The following is a 23,450-nucleotide window of genomic DNA, read 5'->3' on the forward strand; positions in this document are numbered from 1 at the left end:
AACTGGTGATTGAACCTAGGGCCTCCTGCACATTAGTCAACCATTTTACCATGGAACTATATCCTCAACCCATTAGAGAAGTTTTTGACTTAGAGAATTCAGTTGAGTTAATGGCTGGCCCATTTTAAAGATGGTCTCCTATTAAATGGGTTCCCTGTTTCCTAGCATTAAGATAATGGTATTAGCCAATGACTTAGTCATCTTTTAATAATAATAATAATAACAGCTATCAACATTTGAATTTCTGTTAGGATACTTTGTGTATAGGTGACACCACAACCCTCTGAGGTATTCCCATATTGTAACTGAGAAACCTGGGTCTCTGAGAATTAAGGACCTTCCTGGAGGTCATGGCCCTCCTAAGTGACCAAGTCAGGGCTCTGCCAGCTAGCTGTCTGACTGTCAGTCGAGTTTCTGTCCATCTTGCTACCAACCCTTGCAGTTGGTTCTGGGCTAGACATCATTCATAGTAATACTCATTTCTACAAACTGTAGTAAGTGGATTTTCTTAAAATTTGTTCTGTTGTTTATTATTTCAACTGCGGAAGCAAGGAAGCTAAGAATATATCTAGCCTTCAAGGAGCTGAACATCCAGTCTTTAATCATGTTTAAGAATAGTATTCCAGTTCTTCATTTACCTTTCTAGACACTCTTATCTTAGACTTTAAAAACAGCACATGACTCTGCTCATCTGAGATGTAAGTGAAATTAGAGAATAATAAAAAGCGCTTGCTAAATGTGTTCCTCCTAAATTTGGCCTGGCTCCTCACAGCTGAAGAAATTCGTTTCATCCCACCCCCATCCTCCTACCCAAAGCCCTGAAGCACAAATCTCCTGGGAGTCCCCTCTGTTTCCCAAAGGAAACATTTCATTCATATAGTGTCTCCTTTGTAATCAACGCTGAGAAATGTCACTTTGATTAAACGGAACTCTGAATGACTAAGACCACAGCACAATAAATTCTCCAGAGCTATCTTTCAGAACAACCACTTGTTCTCCAGTCTTAATCCTCCAGAGTCTTATTTAATCAGAATGATGCTGCTAATTAAGGATTAAGACCTCCCAATAGAATAAAAAAGAAGGATTTTTTCCTTCTCCTTTGGGCAGGTCAAGGAGGCAAATTTGCTATGAATATGCTACGGGGAAGTGAAAGTCCCTTCCACCTTTGATAAACTGTGTTGTTCCCTGACATTAGGACTTAATCCAAAACAGGATTGAGTGTTTTGTAATATTAATATGAGAGAGAGAGAGAGAGAGAGAGAGAGGAAGAGGAGGAGGAGGAGGAGGAGGAGGAGGAAGAACTGACTTGGATAGCTACATATACGCAGACAATATTGACTCTAAATATTTTTCACTGAGTATTTTTAAGATGAATTGTCTTTAAATGTGCTTTTTTTTCCCTGGTGATGTCTTTCTTGATTTTACCCATGACTAACAGTGGTCATGGGTAACTAACAGTGGAAAGAGAATATTTTAGAAAAATGTCAGGAATTCGCTTATGAACACACACACAAAAGAAATAAAAGATGATGTTCCTGTGGTAGTTTTCAGTTGATGTGACAAAAATGCCTGAAGCAAGCAACTTACAAAAATGGAAATATGATTTCTTTCACAGTTTCCAAGGTTTAGCGAGTCCGCAGTGTGCTGGACCTGTGAAGTGATGAGGTGCGCATCCTGGCGTGGCATAAGTGAACGGTTCAATGGAGCCGCTCAGTAGCAAGGAAGAGAGAGGACCAGGATTCCAAAATACCCTTCAATGTCCGCAGTAACCTAACTTATTTTACTGAGTCCCATTTTCTAAAGGCTCTACCTACACCAAATAGTACCTCAGGCTGGTGACCATCAACCCATGGGCTTTGGGGGAGGCATTTCAGATCTGAACAACACCTTCCTAAAACACTAATTTATCCTGTAGGTTAAAATGCATGAAGTAGCTTATCATATTGGGTAGAGCAGCATATTATGGCTATTTGACATCCACTGGTGAGCAACAAAATCTCAAAAGAAATTCCATACTAAACTCTAAACAGTGGTTCTTCCTTAAATTCTAATGCTCAATTGTTTTCTTGAATTTCTATTTCATAATAGAAACTGGATTTTTTCAAACATATAAACAGTCTGGGGAAATGGTTCAGGTGGTAAAATGCTTGTCCCACATGTGCAAGGACCTGATTTCAATCCCAAGCACCTGCAGATGTGGTGCTCCACACAAATAACTTCAGCTCTGGGGAGGTGGAGACAGGCAGATCCCTGACGCGCACTAGGTAGCCAGCCTAGCCTAATTAACAAGCTCCTAGGTCAATGGGAGACTGTCTTAAGAAACAAAGTGACTGTTCCTGAGGAATAGAGCCTGAGGTTGACCTCTGGCCTCCATACGCACATGCATGCATGCACACGCTATACACATATCACATAAACCACATAAACTGATAAATGATAGGAATTCATTGGAAGAGGCAAAACGTAAGAAAAAGACAGTTTGGGTGTCACAAAGCATAAACTCTTTCAGGTGCTGGGGTGAGAAGAGGATGAGGAGCAAGGGTGTGCATTGAACAAATCATGAACTACATGCTCTTCTTTTTCTCCTCTTCACGATGGCCTGTGAACTTAGCCTTGACAGACCTGTTCATTAAAATGTCAATATAACTAATACAACTACATGTTTTTTGGGGGAAGGGAGTCACCTGCAGCTGAACCATTACTGTCTTTAGAAATTAAAAAAAAATGAAACTAGAGAGGAAATGACTTGGTCAAGGTCAGTCAGCCTGTGTTAAGTGGAAGTGAGACGTCTACCAGGTTCATTTGGTTCCAAAGCCATATTCTGTTCATCATGACAAAACAATGCATGTCTTCTTACTTGGAGGATTAATTAATCAGTGTGTCTTGGGGCATTGATGATCTTGGTTTGTATCTGACCATGACTTTTTAAATGTATTTATTTATTTATGTGGTATGTGTGTCTGTGTGCATGTGTGTGTGTGTGTGTGTGTGTGTGTGTGTGTGTACATGCATGAAAATGCACAAGGAGGTCACAGGGAGTCAGATCATCTGGAGCTAAAATTATGGGCAGTTATGAACTGCTGGACATGGGTTCTGGGAACCAAACTCTGGTTCTCTAGAAGAGCAGTAAATGCTCTTTAACTGCTGAGTCATTCAGCCCTGACCATGATTCTTGAATGAACCATTGTCACAGACATCACCATGTTACTTACCCAGCTCAACCAATAACAGACCAAATGAAAAAACCCAAATAAGGGAAGCATGTCATAATTCTGTTTCCTCTTCTACTCAGTGCCACTTACCAGTTAAAAAAGGACATTGGCTTCTTTGATCCACACTTATGAAGACTGTAAGCCCCCGGTGGGCAAACGACAGCTCTTATTCCTCCTGTGCCCAGGGAGATGCTCAGAAGTGCTGCGTGAAACAGCCTGTTCCGCTCCTTTGTGGACACTTTATTAACCACATAGTAAGTGCCTACATAGAAATCTTCCGAGGGAAAACCAACCACAGATAACAACGCAGTGCCTGTTGGTGGAGAGAGAAGAAGAGGAATCACCAGATTGCATCTAAATAAGGGCTTTCCTCTGAAAGGAGCATTGTTGCTAAAATATTTATGTTGCTCATTGCAACTTGTGGGATAGCTTGGTTTTTCTAAGTGTGAGAATTTCCTTCATTATGTGTTTTAATTAATCCAAAGTTCTGTTTCTTCCCCCTTCAAACTTAAACTATCCTTTCTCCAAGAATGCATAATAACAATGATGTTCATTTTTAACAACATCAAAATACTTCAGCAATGTATCATATGAAAAACTATCTACTGGGCATGGTGCTGTAATCCAAGCACTCAGGAGTAGAGGTAGGGTGATCAGGAGTTCAAGGTCATCTGTGACCATTACCATGCCACATGACAGTTAATACCTGAATCTTAACTTTAGAAATTTTTTTTTTTTTGAAACAAGGACTCCCTTTAGACCCAGCTGGCCTGGAATTTACTATGTAGACCAGGCTTGCCTTGAACTCAAAGAGATCCGCCCCTGTCTCCCAAGTGCTGGGATTAAAGGCATGTGTCACCACACCCAGCTCTAACTTTAGATTTTAAGAGTGGGCCTGAATTCAGAGGACACCCTTAACCTGAAATGTCTCTTGGCACTGTGCTGTGGAGTCAAGCCTCACCCATACTTTTATTCTGAACTGTTTCTCCAGCTTCAATTCAGGTACTATAAGCTTGGATCCACCCTTATCTTATCAGACAATCTTGCCGTTCACGCCTGGTTCTAGAAAGTCTCACACAATGTCAAGCAGTCTTCCACTGTCACTGTTTTCAGTGAGGATGCATGCACTGCCTTTCAGAGCTTTGGTACGTTAATTCTGAAACATATCCACATTCATTCATTATCTTTGGATGGAGCTGCAAATTGAAGTTCCAAGAAATCAAGGTCAGAGGTCCACATCACAAGAGCACATGGCTCAGTGCATTTGGCAAAGTTAATTAAAAGTCATTAGTCCAGATTCTGTCCATTTTGTAAAAGTCATTCCTATAGTCATCCTTGGCTACTAGTAAGTTCCAGACCAGCCTGACTACATGAGGCCCTGCCTCAAACAAAACAAAACAAAACAGAAAGAACCTCTCAAAACAGGATGTCACCACACACACAAAATAAAGCTATCTCTATCACTCTACCCTTCCCTGGCCTTGCAAGAGAAAAGCACATTAATGAGTTATTTGTTCTTAGTATGATAATGGAAATATGGTCTCAGATATCTGGCGAGAGCTTTTGAGAATATTATAATAGGAAAGTACAGCCTGTTCTCTTTTTCTACCTCTCTTTTCCCTTATGTACTTTATGTGTGCCTGGAGCCTTCCTGGCACACACAGAGTGGTGAGAAACCTGGGGGATAGGCGTGTGACTTGGGTCATGCAGATCAGTTGGAAGGAGGCAGACTCAGAGTGACAGAGGAAGTCTGAACTTCCTTTGCATGTCTACTTCACAGTGGTCATGCTGGATGAGTCTCCCTATCTAATAATCATTATGGTGCAGATGCATGTGCTTGCTAGGCCTTTTATATTTTGTAAAGCTTTGTCATATCCTATATTGCTTCCTCTTGAAAAAAACTGGGATGTCTTTCTTCCTCCCTCCCTTTCTTCCTTCCTGTGGTCCTGGTGACTGAACCCAGGGCCTCACATATGTTCATCATGCCCCCTGTTACTGAGCTATATCCCAAGCACCATGAATTTTTTTTTGTCAAAATGACAAAAAATTTCTCCATTTTAGTTTTGTTTTGTTTCTGTGACTTTGACAGCCCTTTTGGTATGAATTTTCATAGTGTGGTTTTAGGTGGCTAGTTTCCTGAGTTAGCTCATACATTCCATTTAGATAAAAATTGGATATGATGTTTCCACATTCTCTATAGTGGTTTTTATTAATAGGAAGAATATATATGATCGATTATTATATTTCTTTCAAGGTCAGCCTGATGTGCAACAACCTGTTCTTTCTCTACTGTTTAATCCTTGTCTCTGGAAGCATTATGTGAAGCTTGGATGTGGGAAGGATTGTCCAAACAGAATGGTTAGATTAGACTGGGTGTGGTTGCACACACCTTCAATGTCAGCACTCAAGAGGCAGAGGCGGGCAGTCTATCTATTGAGTTCCAGACCAGCTGGGGCTACAGGGAAACCCTGCCTCAAAAAATAAACAAGCAAAACAAAAACAAACATTAAAATCCAGAATAGTCAGATCTGTTGCTCCATGCAGCAACCATCTGTTTAAGGACAATCTACTTTCAGACCATCTGAAACCTCAGTGTAAGTTAGAAAGACACTTCCATTTTTAAAAGAAAATGTCATTAAACATTGATTTTATTAGCTCAAATTTCATTTCTGTCTGCAGTACAACTTTTATGATAAAAATGCAAATCTGTGATAAATCTGACAAAAGTATCCTCTGATGTGTGCCGTTGTGCCCTATGTCCATAGTCTGGCTGCATCTGTAAGCTCTGTGTAGAGCACTGTGCTGTGTCACATCTTCTGTGTGGTGGAGGGGAGGGGTGCCCTGATCCTTCAGTGCAGGAGCAAGTGGGTCCATCATAGAAGAAAGAATTTCTGAGGGACAGTTACATGATACAGTGGTAGGTGCAATTATCTAGATTGTGTGTGTGTGTGTGTGTGTGTGTGTGTGTGTGTGTGTGTGTTCATGCATGCATGTCTGAGTCACCCATATATAGATGAAGGTGGAACTCAAGGGACAAGGCTGGGTGTTACTCCACAGGAGCCATCTACTTTGTTTTGTGAGTCCGGCTGTCTCAGTGGTTTAGCTCCCACCATGAAGCCTAGCATTGTATAGCGTTCTCCTCCTAATTGAAACATTCCTTCCAGGAGGACCTGAGGATGGGGGTCAGAGCTCATGAGACTCACCAGGTAAACAAACTCAATATGTCTGGGAAAGCTGAAACTTGTAAGAGTTACCAGGTCCCCACTCCAGGTTTATAAAAGCGGTGAAGGACTGCTCTGGGAGGAGATTTTGACCAAGTGGGCTTCAGAGAGGAGATTCTCTGGCCTGTCTATCTGCCTGAAAATTCTGCAGAAAGCTCCAGAGATGCGGGTTTCATGAATCATCATCCATGTTGGGGTTGGCTTTTCAGTAGGTGTTGAAGCTGCTTTTGAGTCATCTCAGCTCCCATAGGTGACCCCTCACCCATTTCCTGTTAGTAACCCAAATAGAAACTCATTGACTCACTAAGTTGGATTTCAGTGCAATCATTACTTGGATCTGTTGTGGGTTTCTTATCTGTTGTGGGTAGATTGTGTGTGTGTGTGTGTGTGTGCAGTCTATTCCCAGGAAAAGTCTTTCACATGAAGGCCTGATGGATCTGCCTAGGGCTGGAATTACAGTTTGTCACCACCACACCTGGCATTTTGACCTTGATACTAGGGATCAAACTCACATCATGATTACATGGCAAGCACCTTACCAACTGAGACATCTATCTCCACAGTCCCTGCAGTCACATCTGCATTTGATAACAGCATGGCTAAGCACAGAGAGACTAGCAATTAACACCACACAGGTCTTGACAAAACAGCAGACGTTTTAAAATCTCAGATACAGAGTAAAAAGATGAAGAAAGTGGGAATTTCAGGCATAGAGAAAAGTGTACATGAGGGTAATACAGGGTCATGGCCAATGAGTTCATAGTAATTGGAGGCAATCACTGACGGAGCATTTTCAAGGGTTAAATTTGAAATGAAGGTAGTATGTGCTAACTTAATAAATTCGGAATTTATTTTTTAGATCATAGGAACAATATATGAATTCTTTTCTTCAGGAAGTCAATGTTGGCGAGATGGTATGTGGTCTGGAGTTGGACAGATTACTGACAGCCCCGTTAATAGGCCATGATCAGGAAGAGGAGAGCTTCATCTTTTTAAACTAAGTTTGTAGCAATTCAAATGGAAGTATCACAATCTCTGATACTTCATGATAGGTTGGAATTTAGGAGCAGTTATGAATAGAGATACAGGAACTAACTAAAAGTAAGAAAATGAAGTTAGGCGTGGTCCTGCCACAGGCCTATAATCCAGCCATTCTAGAGGATAAAGTAGGATGATTCCAAGTTCAAGACCTGACTGAGTTATGCAGTCATTTCAAGAACTCCCCGGGCAACTTAGTGAGACCCTATTTCAAAAAGCTAAAAAGAGAGTTGGGGCTCTAGCATAACAGTAGAGTGCTTGCCTAGCATGTGTGAAGTCCAAGGTTTAATCTCCAATACTGGCAGGAAAAAGAAAAAAAGAACAGAAAGTGAGTTGATTTAATGTTTTTGTTTGGAATTTTCCAAGGTTAAGATTTCTGACCTCGTATTGTACTCTTCCCTGGAATTCAGACTGATAAAAATTACCACATTAGGACTGGGAAGATGGTTCAGCAGTTAAGAGCACTGACTGCTTTTGCAGAGGACCCAGGTTTGAATCCCAGCACCCACATAGTGGCTAACAGCCATCCTAACTCCAATTCTAGGGGATCTCCAGTTCTAGGCCTTCTTCTGACCTCTGCAGACATTGCATGACACAGGTACACTTACATACTTGCAGGCAATACACTTGTACATATAAATTAAAAATAATAAATAAAATAGTTTTTAAAACCAAAGAAATTACCACATCAAACAAGAAAGCTACCAAGTATGTCTGGTGTAGCATGTTGCCAAGACAAAAGCATACATCTTTCAGGATGAAGTAGTACATGTACCAATATTCCTTCCCTCTGCCCCCTGACCCAGGTCTACTTTCCTAGAGCACTTAGAACCACCTGCCAGAGTATCTATTCATCTGTTGATTTTCTCTTCCATTACTTGAAAGGTGAGCAGGAGCACAAGGTTTTGCCTTTACTTCCTTCTCAGATCTCAAAGCAATACCCTGTCACAGAGCCATTAGCAAGAAACATTTTCTGAACGTTGAAGGAATATCTGCCACTCAGAAACTTAGTCTTTATTTCACATAACTCAAGTATTGAGACTTACATCTCTGAGTTATGCTCTTATCAATTTCTGGAATGGCCATTTACCACTGCCTGAACTCTGGTGATTCCCAGCACCTGCTCTCTTTCCTCACCTTTTCCATTTGCTTCCAGACAACATATACTTCATCTGCGCCATGTACTACACATCCACAGCACACTACCTGCCTAGGTTCCTCAGCTCAAACCTTGGAGGTAATTTCTGTCCCTTTATCACACTTCCCCTTTTAATTGGTACTTCTCTCTTGCATAGACCATCATCCCGAGACTTTTTTGGTCTCCGCTTAAACAATCACTGTGGTTGTGCATCCTGTCTATTGAAGTAAACCCTTTTCCAGCTGGGTTTTCCAGCCTCTCTGGATGATTCAGTTTAAAGTTGCATACTAGGGAGAGGGAGATGGGTCAGTATAAAAGTGTTAGCTGTTCAGCCTGACAACCTGAGTTTGGATCCCTGAAGCCCTTGTAAAATGCTAGATGTGGTAGAGCACATTTGTAATCCTAGCACTTCTATGTTGAATAGGAGGGAGAGATGGGCTAATCAGCTGGAAGCTTGCTGGCCATTTAGCCTGGAGTAGATATTGCAATGGCAGAAATAATAAGAAAGATCCTCAAACAAAGCAAAAGGCGAGGACCTACTCCTGAGAAAGCTGTCCTCTGATCCCCATATATGAACTATGGCATGTGAGTGTATACACACACAGACACAGACACACACAGACACACAGACACACACACACACACACACACACACATACACACACACACACACTTGCAGACTACCCACCAGCAGTGCTCTTTACCCCTTATGAAGCTCTTCAAGCTGTCTCAATATTTCCCTAACATTTCTCACCATCATTCCATGCCCAAACTTGTGTAGTATATTTATTTTCTCCATGTAAACAAGCACAGCATAGAGACTGAATTCACTCATCTTTAAACCACAGTTAAAAATACAAAAGTCATGCCTTCATATGAAATATAATGACTGCATGATTCATTATAAAAATGCCTTTTGATAAACACATTTCCTAATTATGCTACATGAACTTCAGCAACCTTTTAAACACATTTCATCTTAGCTGTGAGGCAAATGAATTTCATGTTTCATATAGAATTTGTCACAAATTTAGGTTCGGATGTCAAAGAGTGAAGCAAGGGCATTGTAAGGTGTACAGAAAATTGATGTGCAAAGAAATCATTACCAAAAATATAATATTGTAATGATATAGTCACTAGAGGATCTGTGAAACAACACACACATGTAGTCACATCTTAAATAATATATAGAATGAAATAAACGGAAACAATAACATTCTTTATCTAGCATATTGAATGTTAAGAACAGGGTGGGGGTAATATAAACCAAGCAATTCTAACAAAAAAGCATTCAGTTAAGCAAGCAGAAGAATCCAGTTGGCAGGGGACACTCACCTAGGAAATGTAGACCTAAGGATATATATATCAGTCTGTTCCTTTCTAAGAAGACATCTGCAAGCCATTCCACAAACACACTGGTAAGGACTGGGGTTCCAACAAAGCACAAGCTTAGAATGGCTGCCTGGTGATTGCAGTAGCCAAGCTTCATGGTGCAAAATGGGATCATGTTGCAGACGACTTCGAAGAAGGTCAACCTCTCACACAGCTCCACTAGAAGCAAGCAGATTCCAGCCTGGAAATGTCTCAGAGTTTTCCGATGCTCAGGGCCACCGTGGACAGCTAGTTTTTCATCATTTATGTTGAAGTCTGTAACAGGCATGACTACTGCCCCTGAATACTGCTTATATGAGTGGCATGGACTTAGTGACTTTTTTACCCCCATCCACTAATGAAAAAAAAAAGTAAGATTGCTGCTTTGAATTTCACATCGCCATGCTAAAATTTTCTAAGGTTTTTTGCACATCAATGCTATTTATTTTGATGATTGAGAAACCCAAGGGAGGGGGGAGACCTGAGTGTTTGAACATTCAAGGCTCAGTGTAGACAAATCTGATTTGTTTGTTTAATTACTTAGAGACTAAATTAGGTGCTTCCTCCAAAATTATATTGAATTACACGAATCCAGTTGTACGGGTCTGGAAGTTCATCTGCCTCATACAGATAAAGGTTTAAATACAGAGGCAGAAGATACAGTTCTTCGGGGGAATTTGAGCACTAGATCAAGAAATAATTTGAGTCTAATAATTTCTGATATTTTAATTAAACAAGCCAGAACAGTACCAAGAGATAAAGCGCAAAAGAAACTCTGTTTTGAGGGGGCAGGATACCTTATCATCATTACATTTCTTGTTATTTTTGGTTGGAATTCTGATAAGAAAGTTAATTAGGAAACAAAAGTGCTAGTACATTTAGGTAACAAGCAGAGTTTACAAGAAAGTAATTTAAGTGCACTAATGAAAGGAGAAATATTAAATAAAACTCTGCTTCCTTTAAGTTGACCCCATGCTTGTAGAACAGTCTCTCTGAGGAAATCAAAATCAAAAGGCTCCATTAGACTCACTGATTACTAACCAGCAGTCAGGAATACAGCAACCAGCCCACACATGCTTTATGGAATATTGGATCTGGTCTTAATCTGACCCTCCAGCTGGGTGAATGGTTGCTAGCCTTCTATTTTGGAAAGCAGGAGGGCACCATTAAACTAACAAAATCAGCAGTGAAAGAGAATGTCTCACCATTTCAGGGTTTAGTGACCAGAATCTGGGAAGACAAGGGAATAGAACTATTGGGTCAGGTTACAAGAATGTACCATGCATTAGGTTCACGTTGGAGTCAAAACCCACAGATGGATGAAGGTTGTGGACTATGATTCTCATCTGCCCCGTGAGACTGGGAGCAAAGTGCTTTGCTTTGACTTCGTCTAACAGTCTGGTTGCATGGGCTGATATTCTCACGGTCTCAGCACCACCTGTGTCTTCTTTGACAATAATGTCTACTGTTCTTTGAATATGGAAATATCCCTTGTAGGCTTCTGTGTTTGAACACTTGGTCCCCAGCTGGTAGAACTTTTTGGAGAAGTTATGGAACCTTTAGAAGGTGGAGACTTGCTGAAGGAAATATGTCACTGGGGGAGACTTTTACAGTCTTTGCCCGTTTCCTATTCTCTCCCTCTACTTCCTGTGTGTGGATGAAGATGTGTCAGCCAGCTTCCTGTTCCTGCCACCATGCTTTCTGTGACTCCTGCCATGTCTTCCTGGACATGATGGACTCTATCCCACTGGAACTGTAAGCCAAAACAACCCCTTTCTCCCCTAAATTACTTTTTGTTAGAGTATTTTATCATAGCAAGAGAAGAGAAACCAACACAATGTCCTATTTTCATTTGTGTAGAGTGATCACTCAGTTTATCTCTTGAACATCGGCACTTTTCTGAGCTGAAAGTGATGATATGTGTCCTTATTCTTGGAAAATGTGTATACATGAAGCCTTCCATGGGCAAAGGTGTGTTCAGCCTACTTTCGGAATGGCTCCCATCTATTACAGGAGATCAAGGTGGGATGATCATGAGAGCACCCCTGGAAAAGGAGGAGGTGGGGCCTACTAAAAGGAACGAGGCTACTGGGGGCATGTCCTTGGGGGGCTATATATTGCCCTGACTCCCTCCTGTATTTCCTTTTCTATGCTGGTTGCCATGACATGAACTTCTCTGGTTCCCGCCAACCATCCAGCCATGGTGAATAATTGAACCTTCTAATGCTATGAGCCAAAATGAGTGAGTCCTAATTCCTCCGTGAAGTTGCTTCAGATATTTGGTCACATTGACAAGAAAAGTAACTAATACAGCCCCTTTTGTTCTGACTGAAGAGATGACACATAGCTTAGGATTGACCATTTCCTTTTCTCCTCTGCAACTTTAATTATGGGAGGAGGGCTGGTGAGATGGCTCAGTGGATCATTTGCTACTTGCAAGTGAGGTGACTTGAGTTTGCTGCCTGGAACCCACATAAAGGTCCAAGTAGAGAACCAACTCAACTTCACAAAAGTTGTCCTTTGACCTCCATGTCAGTTCCCAGGCATGAGCAGCCACACACATGAATTACACACACACACTAATAAAAAAATTAGAAATATACATGGATGGTATGACTCATGAATGGCATTGCATAGCAATTTCCTCCAAGATGAACATTCCATTTGGAGGAAAGCACCTTAAGACACAGAGGGAGGTGAAACATTCCATCCCACAGGGAAGCTCGGCAAGCTCAGGAAGTGTGGTGCTTTGAAGGAGAATGTCCCCCATAGGCCACAAGTATTTGGACATTTTGTCCCCCGTCCATGGCACTGTTTCCAGAGGTCTTAGAAGAATGTGTGGCTGTGCTGGAGGAAGCACATCACTGGGGGTGAGCTTAGAGAATTCTTAAGCCTTGCCAGATCTCCAGTCACTCTCTGCTTCCTGTGCCTGCTTGAAGATGTGAGAGCTTATCTTCTGCTCCTGCTCCAGCCACCTTCTGCCACCATGCCTCCCCACCATGACAGAATCTACAACCTGTTGAGCTGCCTGCTGGGATAAAAGGCTTGCATTACCATCCTAGCCTATCCATGTTCTTAAGGCACTGTCCACAACTCTATTTGAATGCTCATATTACTTATACAAGTTTGCAAGCCTATTTTTCTTGCTAATCACTAGTTCTTTGAGACTTGGGGCAATTTCATATTTATTCATATGTGTCCTCTGCTTTGAATAGTGCCTGCATTTTGCTAGTTATGTCAGTACATGTCTACTGCCTTCTAGTGGTAGACCATGTGACACTAACCAGATACTTGAAATTTTAAAGTATTGCGAGGCCTGGTAGCTTTAATTTATAATCCCAGCTGCTTGGGAGGATGAGGCAGGAGTATTTCAAGTTCTGCCAAGGCTATAGACTGAATTTAAGGCCAGCCTGGACAACTTAGTGAGAGCCTGTCTCAAAATAAAAAGTAAAAAGAGGGCTAAGGCTATAGGCTGAAGTGGAATTCTTGCTTAGCATATATGAGGTCCTATGTTTGATTCCGAGTAACCCTTAAAAGAATGGAATTAGAAGGGGATTTAGTGACTAAAGATATGTTTAAGCAGTTAAAAGGATGTAATGCTCTTGCAGAATGTATTTAGGGAATGGCTCTTATTAATTTATTTTAATTTTTCCATGTGTAGGAATGTATGCACATGTATGTGTACGTATGTGTATGTATGGTTATGCACGTCCCCGCATGTGTAGAGGCCAGAGGAGGATGTTGGGTGTCGTGTTCGACTACTGTCCCTCTTATTCTCATAAGATAAGCATCTCTTGATGTTCCTAGACCTAGACTGGTGGCCAGCACACCCCAGTGATCCTCCTGTCTCCGTCTTCCACAGTGCAGAGGTTAGAGGCACATGCATGAACACCCAGCTTTTTATGTGAGTTGGGATCCAAACTCAGGTTCTCACGCTTGTGCAGCCAATGCGCTTACTCACTGAACCATCTCTCCGCCCCCAATGACCCTTATGTTTGACTGAAGAGCTGAGTGACTGTTCTTTGCCTTAATTGTTAACTTTACACAGCCTAGAGACATCTCAAAGGAAAGCCTTGATTGAGTGATTTCATTAATTGGATTGGCCTGTGGGCATGTCTTGGGGAGGGGGTTGTCTTGATTGTTAATTGATTCAGGAGGGTCCATCCCACTATGGGTGGCAATATCCCTAAGGAACATGGTCCTAGACTGTATAAGAAAGCTAGCTAAGCTAGAGAAAGCAGGCCGGAGAGCACATCAGGTTACAAACCAGATTTTGAGCAGGAGAGCAAGCCAGCAAGCTGCGCCCCTCCATGATTCCTGCTTCAAGTTCCTGCCCTGACCTCCCTCAATGATGGACTGTTACCTGGAAGTGTAAGCCAAGTAAACCCTTTCCTTCCCCAAGCTGCTTTTGGTCAGAATTTTTGTATCACAGAAGCAGAAAGGAAACCAGGACAGTGGTCAAGGGACTGGTCAAGGAGAACTTAATTAATAGCTTTTCTGTGACAAAATCAATGCACCTTGGTTGGGTTGAAAAAAAAATCTACCCTAGAGGGTTGCCTTTTGACCATCTTGAAAGGTAGAAATTGTGGTGAATCAACAAGTCAAGTCTGTAATATTGCAGAAATGCTATTCTAGACTTTTCCACAGCATCCACATACATTTAAACAATAAAATTCGCTTCATAGTACATCTGTTTCTTGCAGTGACTAAGGGCTGTGGCTTAGATGATATTTAAGGCTCTTTTTTTTTTCTGAGTCTAATTTCTCTTACTAAACACCAGATATTTATAGGAAATATGTCTTTTCCTAATAGACTCATCCTCCTATCAATTTTACTTCTCATACATGTAAACTAAGCACAGGGCATAAGTATGATGTTACTATTTTCTTTTAAATGCAGTTATTATGGTTCCGTCTAGATTTCTACCTCTGCAATACCGTCCCTCTGGGAACATTATAAGGCAGAGGAAGGGCTTTTGCTTCTCTGACTTCTCAGACCCCAGAGTTAAAAAAAATTATCCCTGGCTTTTCAAAATATATACAAAAGAAAGAATAGAAAATTTAAAAATGCATGGCTATAAATAGATCTTTGGTCCTGATTTCATTGTTTCTTGAAACTCTGCAAATTTTATTCTAGGGACTTTATTGAAATATACATAATTACCCAGGCTAGGCAGTTTGTTATGCTTTCAGGGGCCTTGGCATTATTGCACCTGTGCGGGAGCTTTATAATTCAGTAGTAATTGAACAGCAATTATTTTTCATGATGCATGTACATTTTTACATCAGATTGTTGGCAGATATTCTTTATGATGATTTCATTTTCACTAATGAGGAAATTAGACCAAGTTATCTCAGAGAGTGAGATATCTTTGCGAACTCATTTCCTAGCTCTTGACACAGATTTCAGAAAAGGGTTTTTGTATTAGGAAAGCAACATGTAAAAATAAGAACAATGTTCCTCTCTGCAGCAGACTTCAGGGGGATGATGAAGGCTTAATACGACTGGTAAGGTCCTGTCTGTCTGGTCCACATGATGGACTCTTATAGCACATTTGCAAAGACACCTATGTGCATATTTAGACTACAAAAATCTGAGAGCAAAAAGACCAAGATGTACCACTTTAAAGCTTTTCATAGTGCTTTTCCCAAAATAGATTCTCAGATATCTTACATAATAATTTGGTATAAGACAGGATAACATGTTCATTCCTTTACTCCTAGCACCCAAGAGGCAGAAGCAGGTAGATCTCTGTGATATGGAGACCAGCCTTCTCTACATAGTGAGTTCCAAGCTGGGGGCTACAGGAAGACGCTGTCTCAGAAAAAAAAAAAGACAAGACAACAGAGGGTTAGCATGAATATCCCATAAATTCTGGCACCAATTCACTTAATCTAGACCATACAGAGCCAATCAAAATGAAACATGTTGAATACTTGCTCTGTGTCAAGCATTTCCTGACAATAAAGGTTTAACTTTCCCCTTATTCCAATAAGTATATCAGATATTTTACACACACTGCATGTACATAGTTGAAAGATTACTTCTGGGACTGGGAATGTATCTCATTTGGTAGGGTGCTCGCCTGGTATGTACAGAGCTCTAGATTTTATGCCTAGTGTAGCATAAACTAGTCATGGCGACATACTGATGCAATCCTAGCACTCAGGGAATGGATGTAAGAAGATCAGAAGTTCCAGATCATCCATGGGTACGTTTCTAGGTTTGAGGCTGGCCTATCATGACACTCTGTCAAAAACTTACTTTTTTGAGGATAATTTATTTAAAACCCATTGTGTACTAAAAACTATACCACTGCAGTTGGTAGACACAAAGAGAAAAATACATATTTGGCCATCATAGAATTTATTACCTGAGGGCAGTGACAGATATAAAAATAAGTACAGTTATCAAACAGTGACAGCTGTTCTCATCCATATTTAAACAGAGCACTGTGGGAGATGGGATGTGTACACCCTAATGAGATTGTGCAATACGTGTCTGGAAGAAGTTACACCTGTATGAAATCTAAATGGAGGGTGTAGTGTTGTGGCAGTCAAGAAAAGAGGTGCTATAATTTGGGTCTTGAATATCTCCCAGTGGCCCTGTTTTGAAGGCTTGTGCATCACTAGGAAGTGGGAGATGTTAAACATCTAAGAGACCTAAGGGAAGGAAGCTGGGTCATTGGAAACAGGCCTTGATAGGCTCTTTGGTTTCTGTACACTTTCAACTTCTCTCTTTGTTTCTTTGCCATCATGAAGTGAGCCCACTATGATGCTTGGTCTCCATGTAGGCTCAAAGCAATAGGCCAACTGACCATGGACGGAATACTTCTGAAACCATGATCCAAAAATCACGGTTTTTCCTTAAAAGTGAATTTTGTCACAGCAGTGAAAAGTTGACTCACACAGCAGGGAAATACCTTCTGGAAACAGGATCAAAGGAAATGATACAGGAAACCAAATTAAGTTTGAGAAGGTGCATTCTTCTTGGATTGTGCTAGAGTGTGATGGAACGAGGAAAGGTGGGACGTGAATTAGGTGGAGTAAACCATGGACAGCCTGATGTGTCATAACAAGATTGGGTTTTATTCTAATCACAGTAGAAAGTCACTAAAAGTTTCCTGTTGAGGACTGATAGAGTCAGAGCTACATTCTAGAGAGTAAGGAGAATCCTTCCTTTCCAGCCTCAATGGATGGACAAGAGGTCACAGAAAATGGGTGTAGAACTAACCCAGTGATAAGTGATACAAGTCTATCAAAGAGCATTCCTTATTGGGGAATGGAACACAGTATACACATGAGTCCTTGAGGAGGAAATGTTTACAATAATTTCTTCCTGATTAAAAAAATAACTTTCTTTTGTCAAGGAGGATGAAAACTCAGTCTTGGCTTCTAGATTTCTGATGCAGTTTGACAGTGCCAGACCCTGGAACAGATTATTGGAGAAAACTGGTAATAGATGATTGGATGGAGGTAAGAGGGATAATGGATTAGGTTTGATATATTGCTTTTGAGTAACCACAAGACAGAAAGAGATACCCAAAAGATTCATACTTGGTGGTGAAGAGGCTAGACTGGGCCAAAAATCCCAACTCAGTCATCTACTAATGCACTCTAAAAGGAGCTTTAGAAGTAGTTGAGGCCACACAATAGGGAGAGGGGGTGAGACAAGGGCAAATAAGGCGCATGGGAGGATTTTGATCATGCTGAATGGCTTCACTTGACAACATGACACATTAGGAAGAAGGAACCTCAATTGGGAAATTTTTTTCTATTGGATTGACTAGTGGTATAGATCCATGAAGAATTTTCTTAACTGTTGGGTGATGTGGGAGGGTCCAGCCCACTGTGGGTGGTTCCACACTTGGATAGCTCATCCTAGGTTGTATAATAAAGCAGGCTGAGTAGAGAGGACAGAGGAGCAAGTCAGTTAGAAGCATTCCTCCGTGTCTGTGCTTCAGCTCCTGCCTCTAGGTTCTTACCCTGAGTTACTTTCCTGGCTTCCCTAGATGATGGATTGGGAGCTGTAAGTCAAATAAACCCTTCCCTCCCCATGTTGCTTCTGGTCAGTGTTGTATCACAGCAATAGAGAAGAAAACTAGGATATCAGTATTTAAGACAGAATAAAAAGAGTTGCTTATGGGAGTGTGCAGGGCTGGGATGGGCTGCCTTGATGGAGTTTGGAAGAACCAAGTAGTCAAATGTCAAGTTGGTGAGACAGAAATGTAGCTACTTGATTTAGGAATCACCATGGTGCTGATATCTTTAGTGAAGGACAGTTTCCTTGACACATTAAGTGCTGGGCTGAAGGTGTTTTCAAAGTGCTCAGCAGCTAGGAAGGATGTTTTCTCTTGAGATGAGGAGACAGTCAGGTGATGTTTGAGCAGGGCCTGAAGAAAGTGAGAGTCTATCATGTGTGGGGAAGGACAAACTGTGAAAGTTTCTAATCATGGGATGTTTGTGTTGCACTATGGCTTACTAGATTCCCTCTTCCCCACCTGCCCTAAGGCTATAGAAGCAGAAATGGACGGGTTAAATGTGGATTCAGAGATAGAGTTCACAGAGGTCAGTCTCCAGACATGGAGAGGAATGTGGCGGAAATGCCAGGGATGTACCTGAGACCCAGAAATACTGGAACTGGAAAGAATGATAGAAGCTCGGGAACCATGTTATAGGTATTGCTGTCCGAATTTGTTCATTGATTGGGATGGGACTAGAAGGATTTAAATAAACATGGTGACTTAGTTTCCTGCTGCCTCACCCTCATCCCACATGAATTTATGTGAATGATATTGTAAGTGGGTTGGAGAATTTAGAAGGAAAAACTGGTTAGGGTTGAATATTTAGTTAGAATTTGGGCATGCAGGTCAGTGGGGGAAAATGAGAAGATGCTAGGAATATGTGCTTGGGCAGAAGGATATGAGTGATAATGACCTACATCTGGGAGTGGTTAATGCATAGACGGTCATGACAGCCAGTGATGTAACTGAGGTCATCCTGGAAAGGTGTGTATAATCAGACGAAGACCATCCAAGACAAAGCCACATGGAAGGTCCAGAACCACAGAAGTTCTGGATTAGATATGTAATGTTGTCTGTTTTCATTATTTACCCTTCTATACTCTGATAACATTGTGGCTAAGTATCCATGGTTTTATGGTTTGGATATGAAAGGTTCCCTATAAACTCATATGTTGAAGGGTTGGCCCCTAGATGGGGGTGATACTGAGATGGGATTAGATCATGAATGATCTAGCCTCACAGATATGTTCATAGGGGTTATTGGGAGGTGGGACTTAGTTGGAGGAAGTAGGCTTCAAGGACCATGCCTCTGAAGCACACAACTTTCCCCTGCCCTTTCCTTTCTCTTGCTGTGTCTCCTGTCTGCTGTGAGGTCAGCAGCTTCCTTCGGCACATGCTGTACTGCCCAGATGTTTTACCTCACTTCAGATCCAAAGCAGTGCAGCCAACTGACCATGAATGGAAACCCCTGAAACCATGAGGTGAAATAAACATTTCCTCCTTCAAGTCATTCTTGTCTGATATTATGCCACAGCAATGAAAAGCTGACTAACTCAGATACAGGTAAGTAGGTAAGATGGAAAAAGTAAGCTATTCTGATATTACTAAGTGTTGGTACTTCTCTTAAGAGAGACTGTTATGGGGCTTAGGAGATGGTTCAGGTGGTGATGTGCTTGCTTCACATGCATGAGCATGAGTTTGATCCACAGAACTCATGTAAAAAAATGCTGGTGTGGTGGCATATGTGTGTAATCCCAGTGTTGGGAAGGCAGAGACAGGAGGTCTGGCCAATCAGCTGAGCCTACTTGACAAGCCAGACCAGTGAGAAATGACACACAAAATTGACAGCTGAGGTTGTTCTCTGGCCTACACACACATGTGCACACATTGGATACAGAGACACAGACATAAACACACACATACAAACACATACTTATACAGGTATATACATGTACACATGAATACACATACAAATCACACACATGCAATGTGCAAACACATAGACAGATATAAACACATGCACATGTGCACACATGTGTATACACACATGCACACATGCATACATATGCACACATACAAACTATACACATACACACATATAATCACATATACACATACAAACATATACACATATACATGTACACATAGACACATAGACACAGGCACATACACACAGAGACATACACATAGAAACATATACACACATATACATAAACATAGACACATAATACATATATATACATACTCACATATATAGACACACAAACACATACAGGCAAACATACATACACACATGCATACATATAAGCACACATACATATAATCACGTACACACAAACACACACAGACACAGATACATACACACACATAAACACACATGCACACTTATACATATATACAAACACACATAGATACATACATATAAATACTTGCCCACACACTTAAACATACATGCAAATACAAACACATGAGTGTTACAGTTTAAAAGAGAAAGAGAAACTTAGTTTATTTATTTGCTGTATTATTATTTTTCTGACAGAAAAATTGCAGTGATTGGGCTGACTCATATCATTTTATCAATTAGTTTCCAGACATTTCTTTTAAAAAGTTTTGCTCGTATATTTGTGGTCATACCCAATTAATGTGCTTGAAACAAAATCTGTTTGGGGCTGGAGAGATGACTTAGAGTTTAAGAGCACTGGCAGCTCTTGCAGAGGGCTGGGATTCAGTTTCCAGTATCCACATGGAGGCTCACAACTGTCTATAAGTCCTGTTCCAGGTGATGCAACACCCTCTTCTGATCTCTATGGGAACTTCATAACATGAGTGCACTTACATACATGTAGGCAAAACACTCATATACACAAAATAAATAAATAAAAATTAAGAAAATGATCTGCATTGGAGGCTGGAGAGATGGCTCAGCAGTTCAGAATGCTTGCTGCTCTTACAGAGGACCTGAGTTTGGTTCCCAGCATCCATGTCTGACAGCTCATAACCCTTGCAAGTCCAGCTCCAGGGCATCTGACACCCTCTTCTGGCTTCCATGGGCACCCGCACACATGTGCACATGTCCATACACAGACATATGCATAAATGAGTAGTAAAATAAATCTTAAAAATCCCCGTGAGACCCCACTTTGGCCACCTCTATAGAGAGAAAGCAACTCTATCCTGGAATCTGTCTGCTGTGCTGACAGTCTCTATTTAACACCCAGAGAGCACAGAGCATTTAGTTCTTACATTCTCAGCATTTGCAATTCATTTTCTGTGTCAATTCATGTGGTTGATATTATAAAAATCATTTTAAACCTAGTTTAACTTTTCTTTTTTAACGTTTGGCTTATTCATAATTTTATGAGCTATAAATTTTATTGCATTGTGAATTGCCTTACCCATCTATAGATATAACTCTGAGGAAGTCCTTGGAGGAATTGCTTAGGATGGGATTAAAAAATGAAATGAAAGGAAAGAGACTTCTGTTGTATCTTGGTATGTGTTAGGCCACAGTGTATTCTTACAGAGAAAATGATCAGAAAGAAAAGACTTGGGCCTTGTAAATCTGGTTCAGAATGGCTGAATGGGTAGATTCTATTTACAACATGCAAAATGAATATGAAAGTTAATATGACTGCATAGCTTGCTGAAACAAAGAGCCCTTATCAGCTGAATATTTTCTTTGGTGTGAATTATCCAAGTAAGCAGTCAATAAGAATTAAAATGGGAAAAATGCTCGTTTTTATTTTTCCTATGAGATACTAGACTAAACCTGGGATTATTAAGGTCATACCAAATATTCATTGAGTGTTGTAGTTTTTTTTAAGGCCTATAAATGCCAGAAACATGTGGAAAGAAAATTGTATCGATTGGTTTCATGTTGGGTTTATTTACTTTTGCCAAAGCCAAAATGACACAAAGAAGGCTGAAAAGAAACCGTAATAAATTTTGAGCCCAAGTTCTTCTGGTTTGTTGAGTTTACACTGTTGTTTTTCTAGATGTTCAGTACAAATATAATTTTATTCAGTTTCTTTCCAGTCACTGTTTAAGCCTGTTATTTTTCTGTTTTCTGATAATGAATAGTTACACTGCTGGAGAGTTTGGAGAGATCCAGTGTGAGATGATTGGAAAGTAGAAGCTCCTAGATTTGAATTCTCTTGATTCACATCTCACGCTTGGAAGGTGGATGTGCCTACCATCAGACCACAAAAATCACACACATCACTCTTGATCCTGTGCTGTGACATGAGCTTTCACTGTGCATACACAGAGTGACCATTTCTAGAACTCAGGGTTTCCCCTCAGCACTTTCCTCTGTCCAGAATGCTTTTCTTCCAGATATCCACAGGTCCAACTTCTTTAACTGCTGTCGAGACTTTACTGAGATAATCTTCTCAATTAGATTTACGTTGAACTTCTTTAAAATAGCTTGTCACTGTCCATTCTATACTGGAAGGTGACAAACTTGCCCATGCTTGGTGGGACTTTTATGATTTTAATAATGAAATTTCTACATCACAGGAACTTTATTGAACTCAGTCTAATAACTGTTAGTTTGCTCAAAGTTTCATCTATCCATTCATTCATCCCGCCCTCTCTCCCTCCCTCCCTTTATGTATTCACTCCCTTTATTTAACTAAACTAGATCAAGTTCTACAAAGCAGGCATTTTTTATGTTTTGTCCCCATAGAAGCATTCCTAGGGCCCCCAAAATAAATCTCAATGAATATTTGTTAACTGAATGAAAAAAATCTATATGTCAGGGCAGATTAGTAAAAATGAAAATGGAAAGGCCATGTTGACATTGTTCCATCTGTCCAAATAGCTACCAAAATTATGTTTTGATCCTTATCATCTTCCTGACTCATGCTCACAGGTAAACGGAATAGTCAGAGATTCTAAATGGCAGAAAATGCTATGTCTTATACACAAGTAGTTTGAACCGAAAATTGAGATTTAGGTAATGAAAATGCCGATTCGTATCAGAATTGTGCTGCAGGATGATCAGATTGGACAGAGACTTTAAGTCCTACCTCAATCCATTACAGGCATTGATGGAAAGGTAAAGAGAAGGGAACCATGGGCCCAGAAGACCACTGCAGAATTAGTGTGGCAGCCGGCTTTAAAGTAAGCACCGCACAGCCAGCACTTACAGACTCAGATTGAAATGCAGTTGGCCAAAAGGTGCCCAGCACATCTCTGTATATCGTATAGATACAAGTTATCTCATAAAAAGTGAGTTAACACTAGAAAACAAATAGAATAGCCTGGACAAGTAAACATGGATGATAGGCCAGAGACGTGACACAGTTTACCCAGGATCCCAATTACCATGTTTGTTTCTCCATGTCACCATCACAATTTCTTTCTTTCTTTCTTTCTTTCTTTCTTTCTTTCTTTCTTTCTTTCTTTCTTTCTTTCTTTCTTTCTTTCTTTCTTTTCTTCTCTCT

General features: G+C 40.7%; 1 protein-coding gene across 1 annotated transcript in view; it reads right to left on the bottom strand.

Moving 5' to 3' along the window:
• The window catches only part of LOC103734431 (solute carrier family 15 member 5-like), a gene marked incomplete at its 3' end in the record, with an annotated part of 32,453 nt that extends 22,184 nt beyond the window's left edge, over positions 1-10,269 (bottom strand). The window contains exons 1-2 of the mRNA XM_008833366.1: positions 9,945-10,269; positions 3,303-3,525 (exon numbers count right to left, since the gene is read on the bottom strand). Of these exons, the coding sequence (XP_008831588.1) occupies positions 3,303-3,525; positions 9,945-10,269 (548 nt within the window). The remainder of the gene's footprint in view (positions 1-3,302; positions 3,526-9,944) is intronic.
• Between the last annotated feature and the right edge of the window lie 13,181 nt (positions 10,270-23,450).

This window comes from Nannospalax galili, unplaced genomic scaffold (assembly GCF_000622305.1).
Source record: "Nannospalax galili isolate Female #2095 unplaced genomic scaffold, S.galili_v1.0 scaffold1056, whole genome shotgun sequence".
In the NCBI taxonomy this organism is placed as follows: Eukaryota; Metazoa; Chordata; class Mammalia; order Rodentia; family Spalacidae; genus Nannospalax; species Nannospalax galili.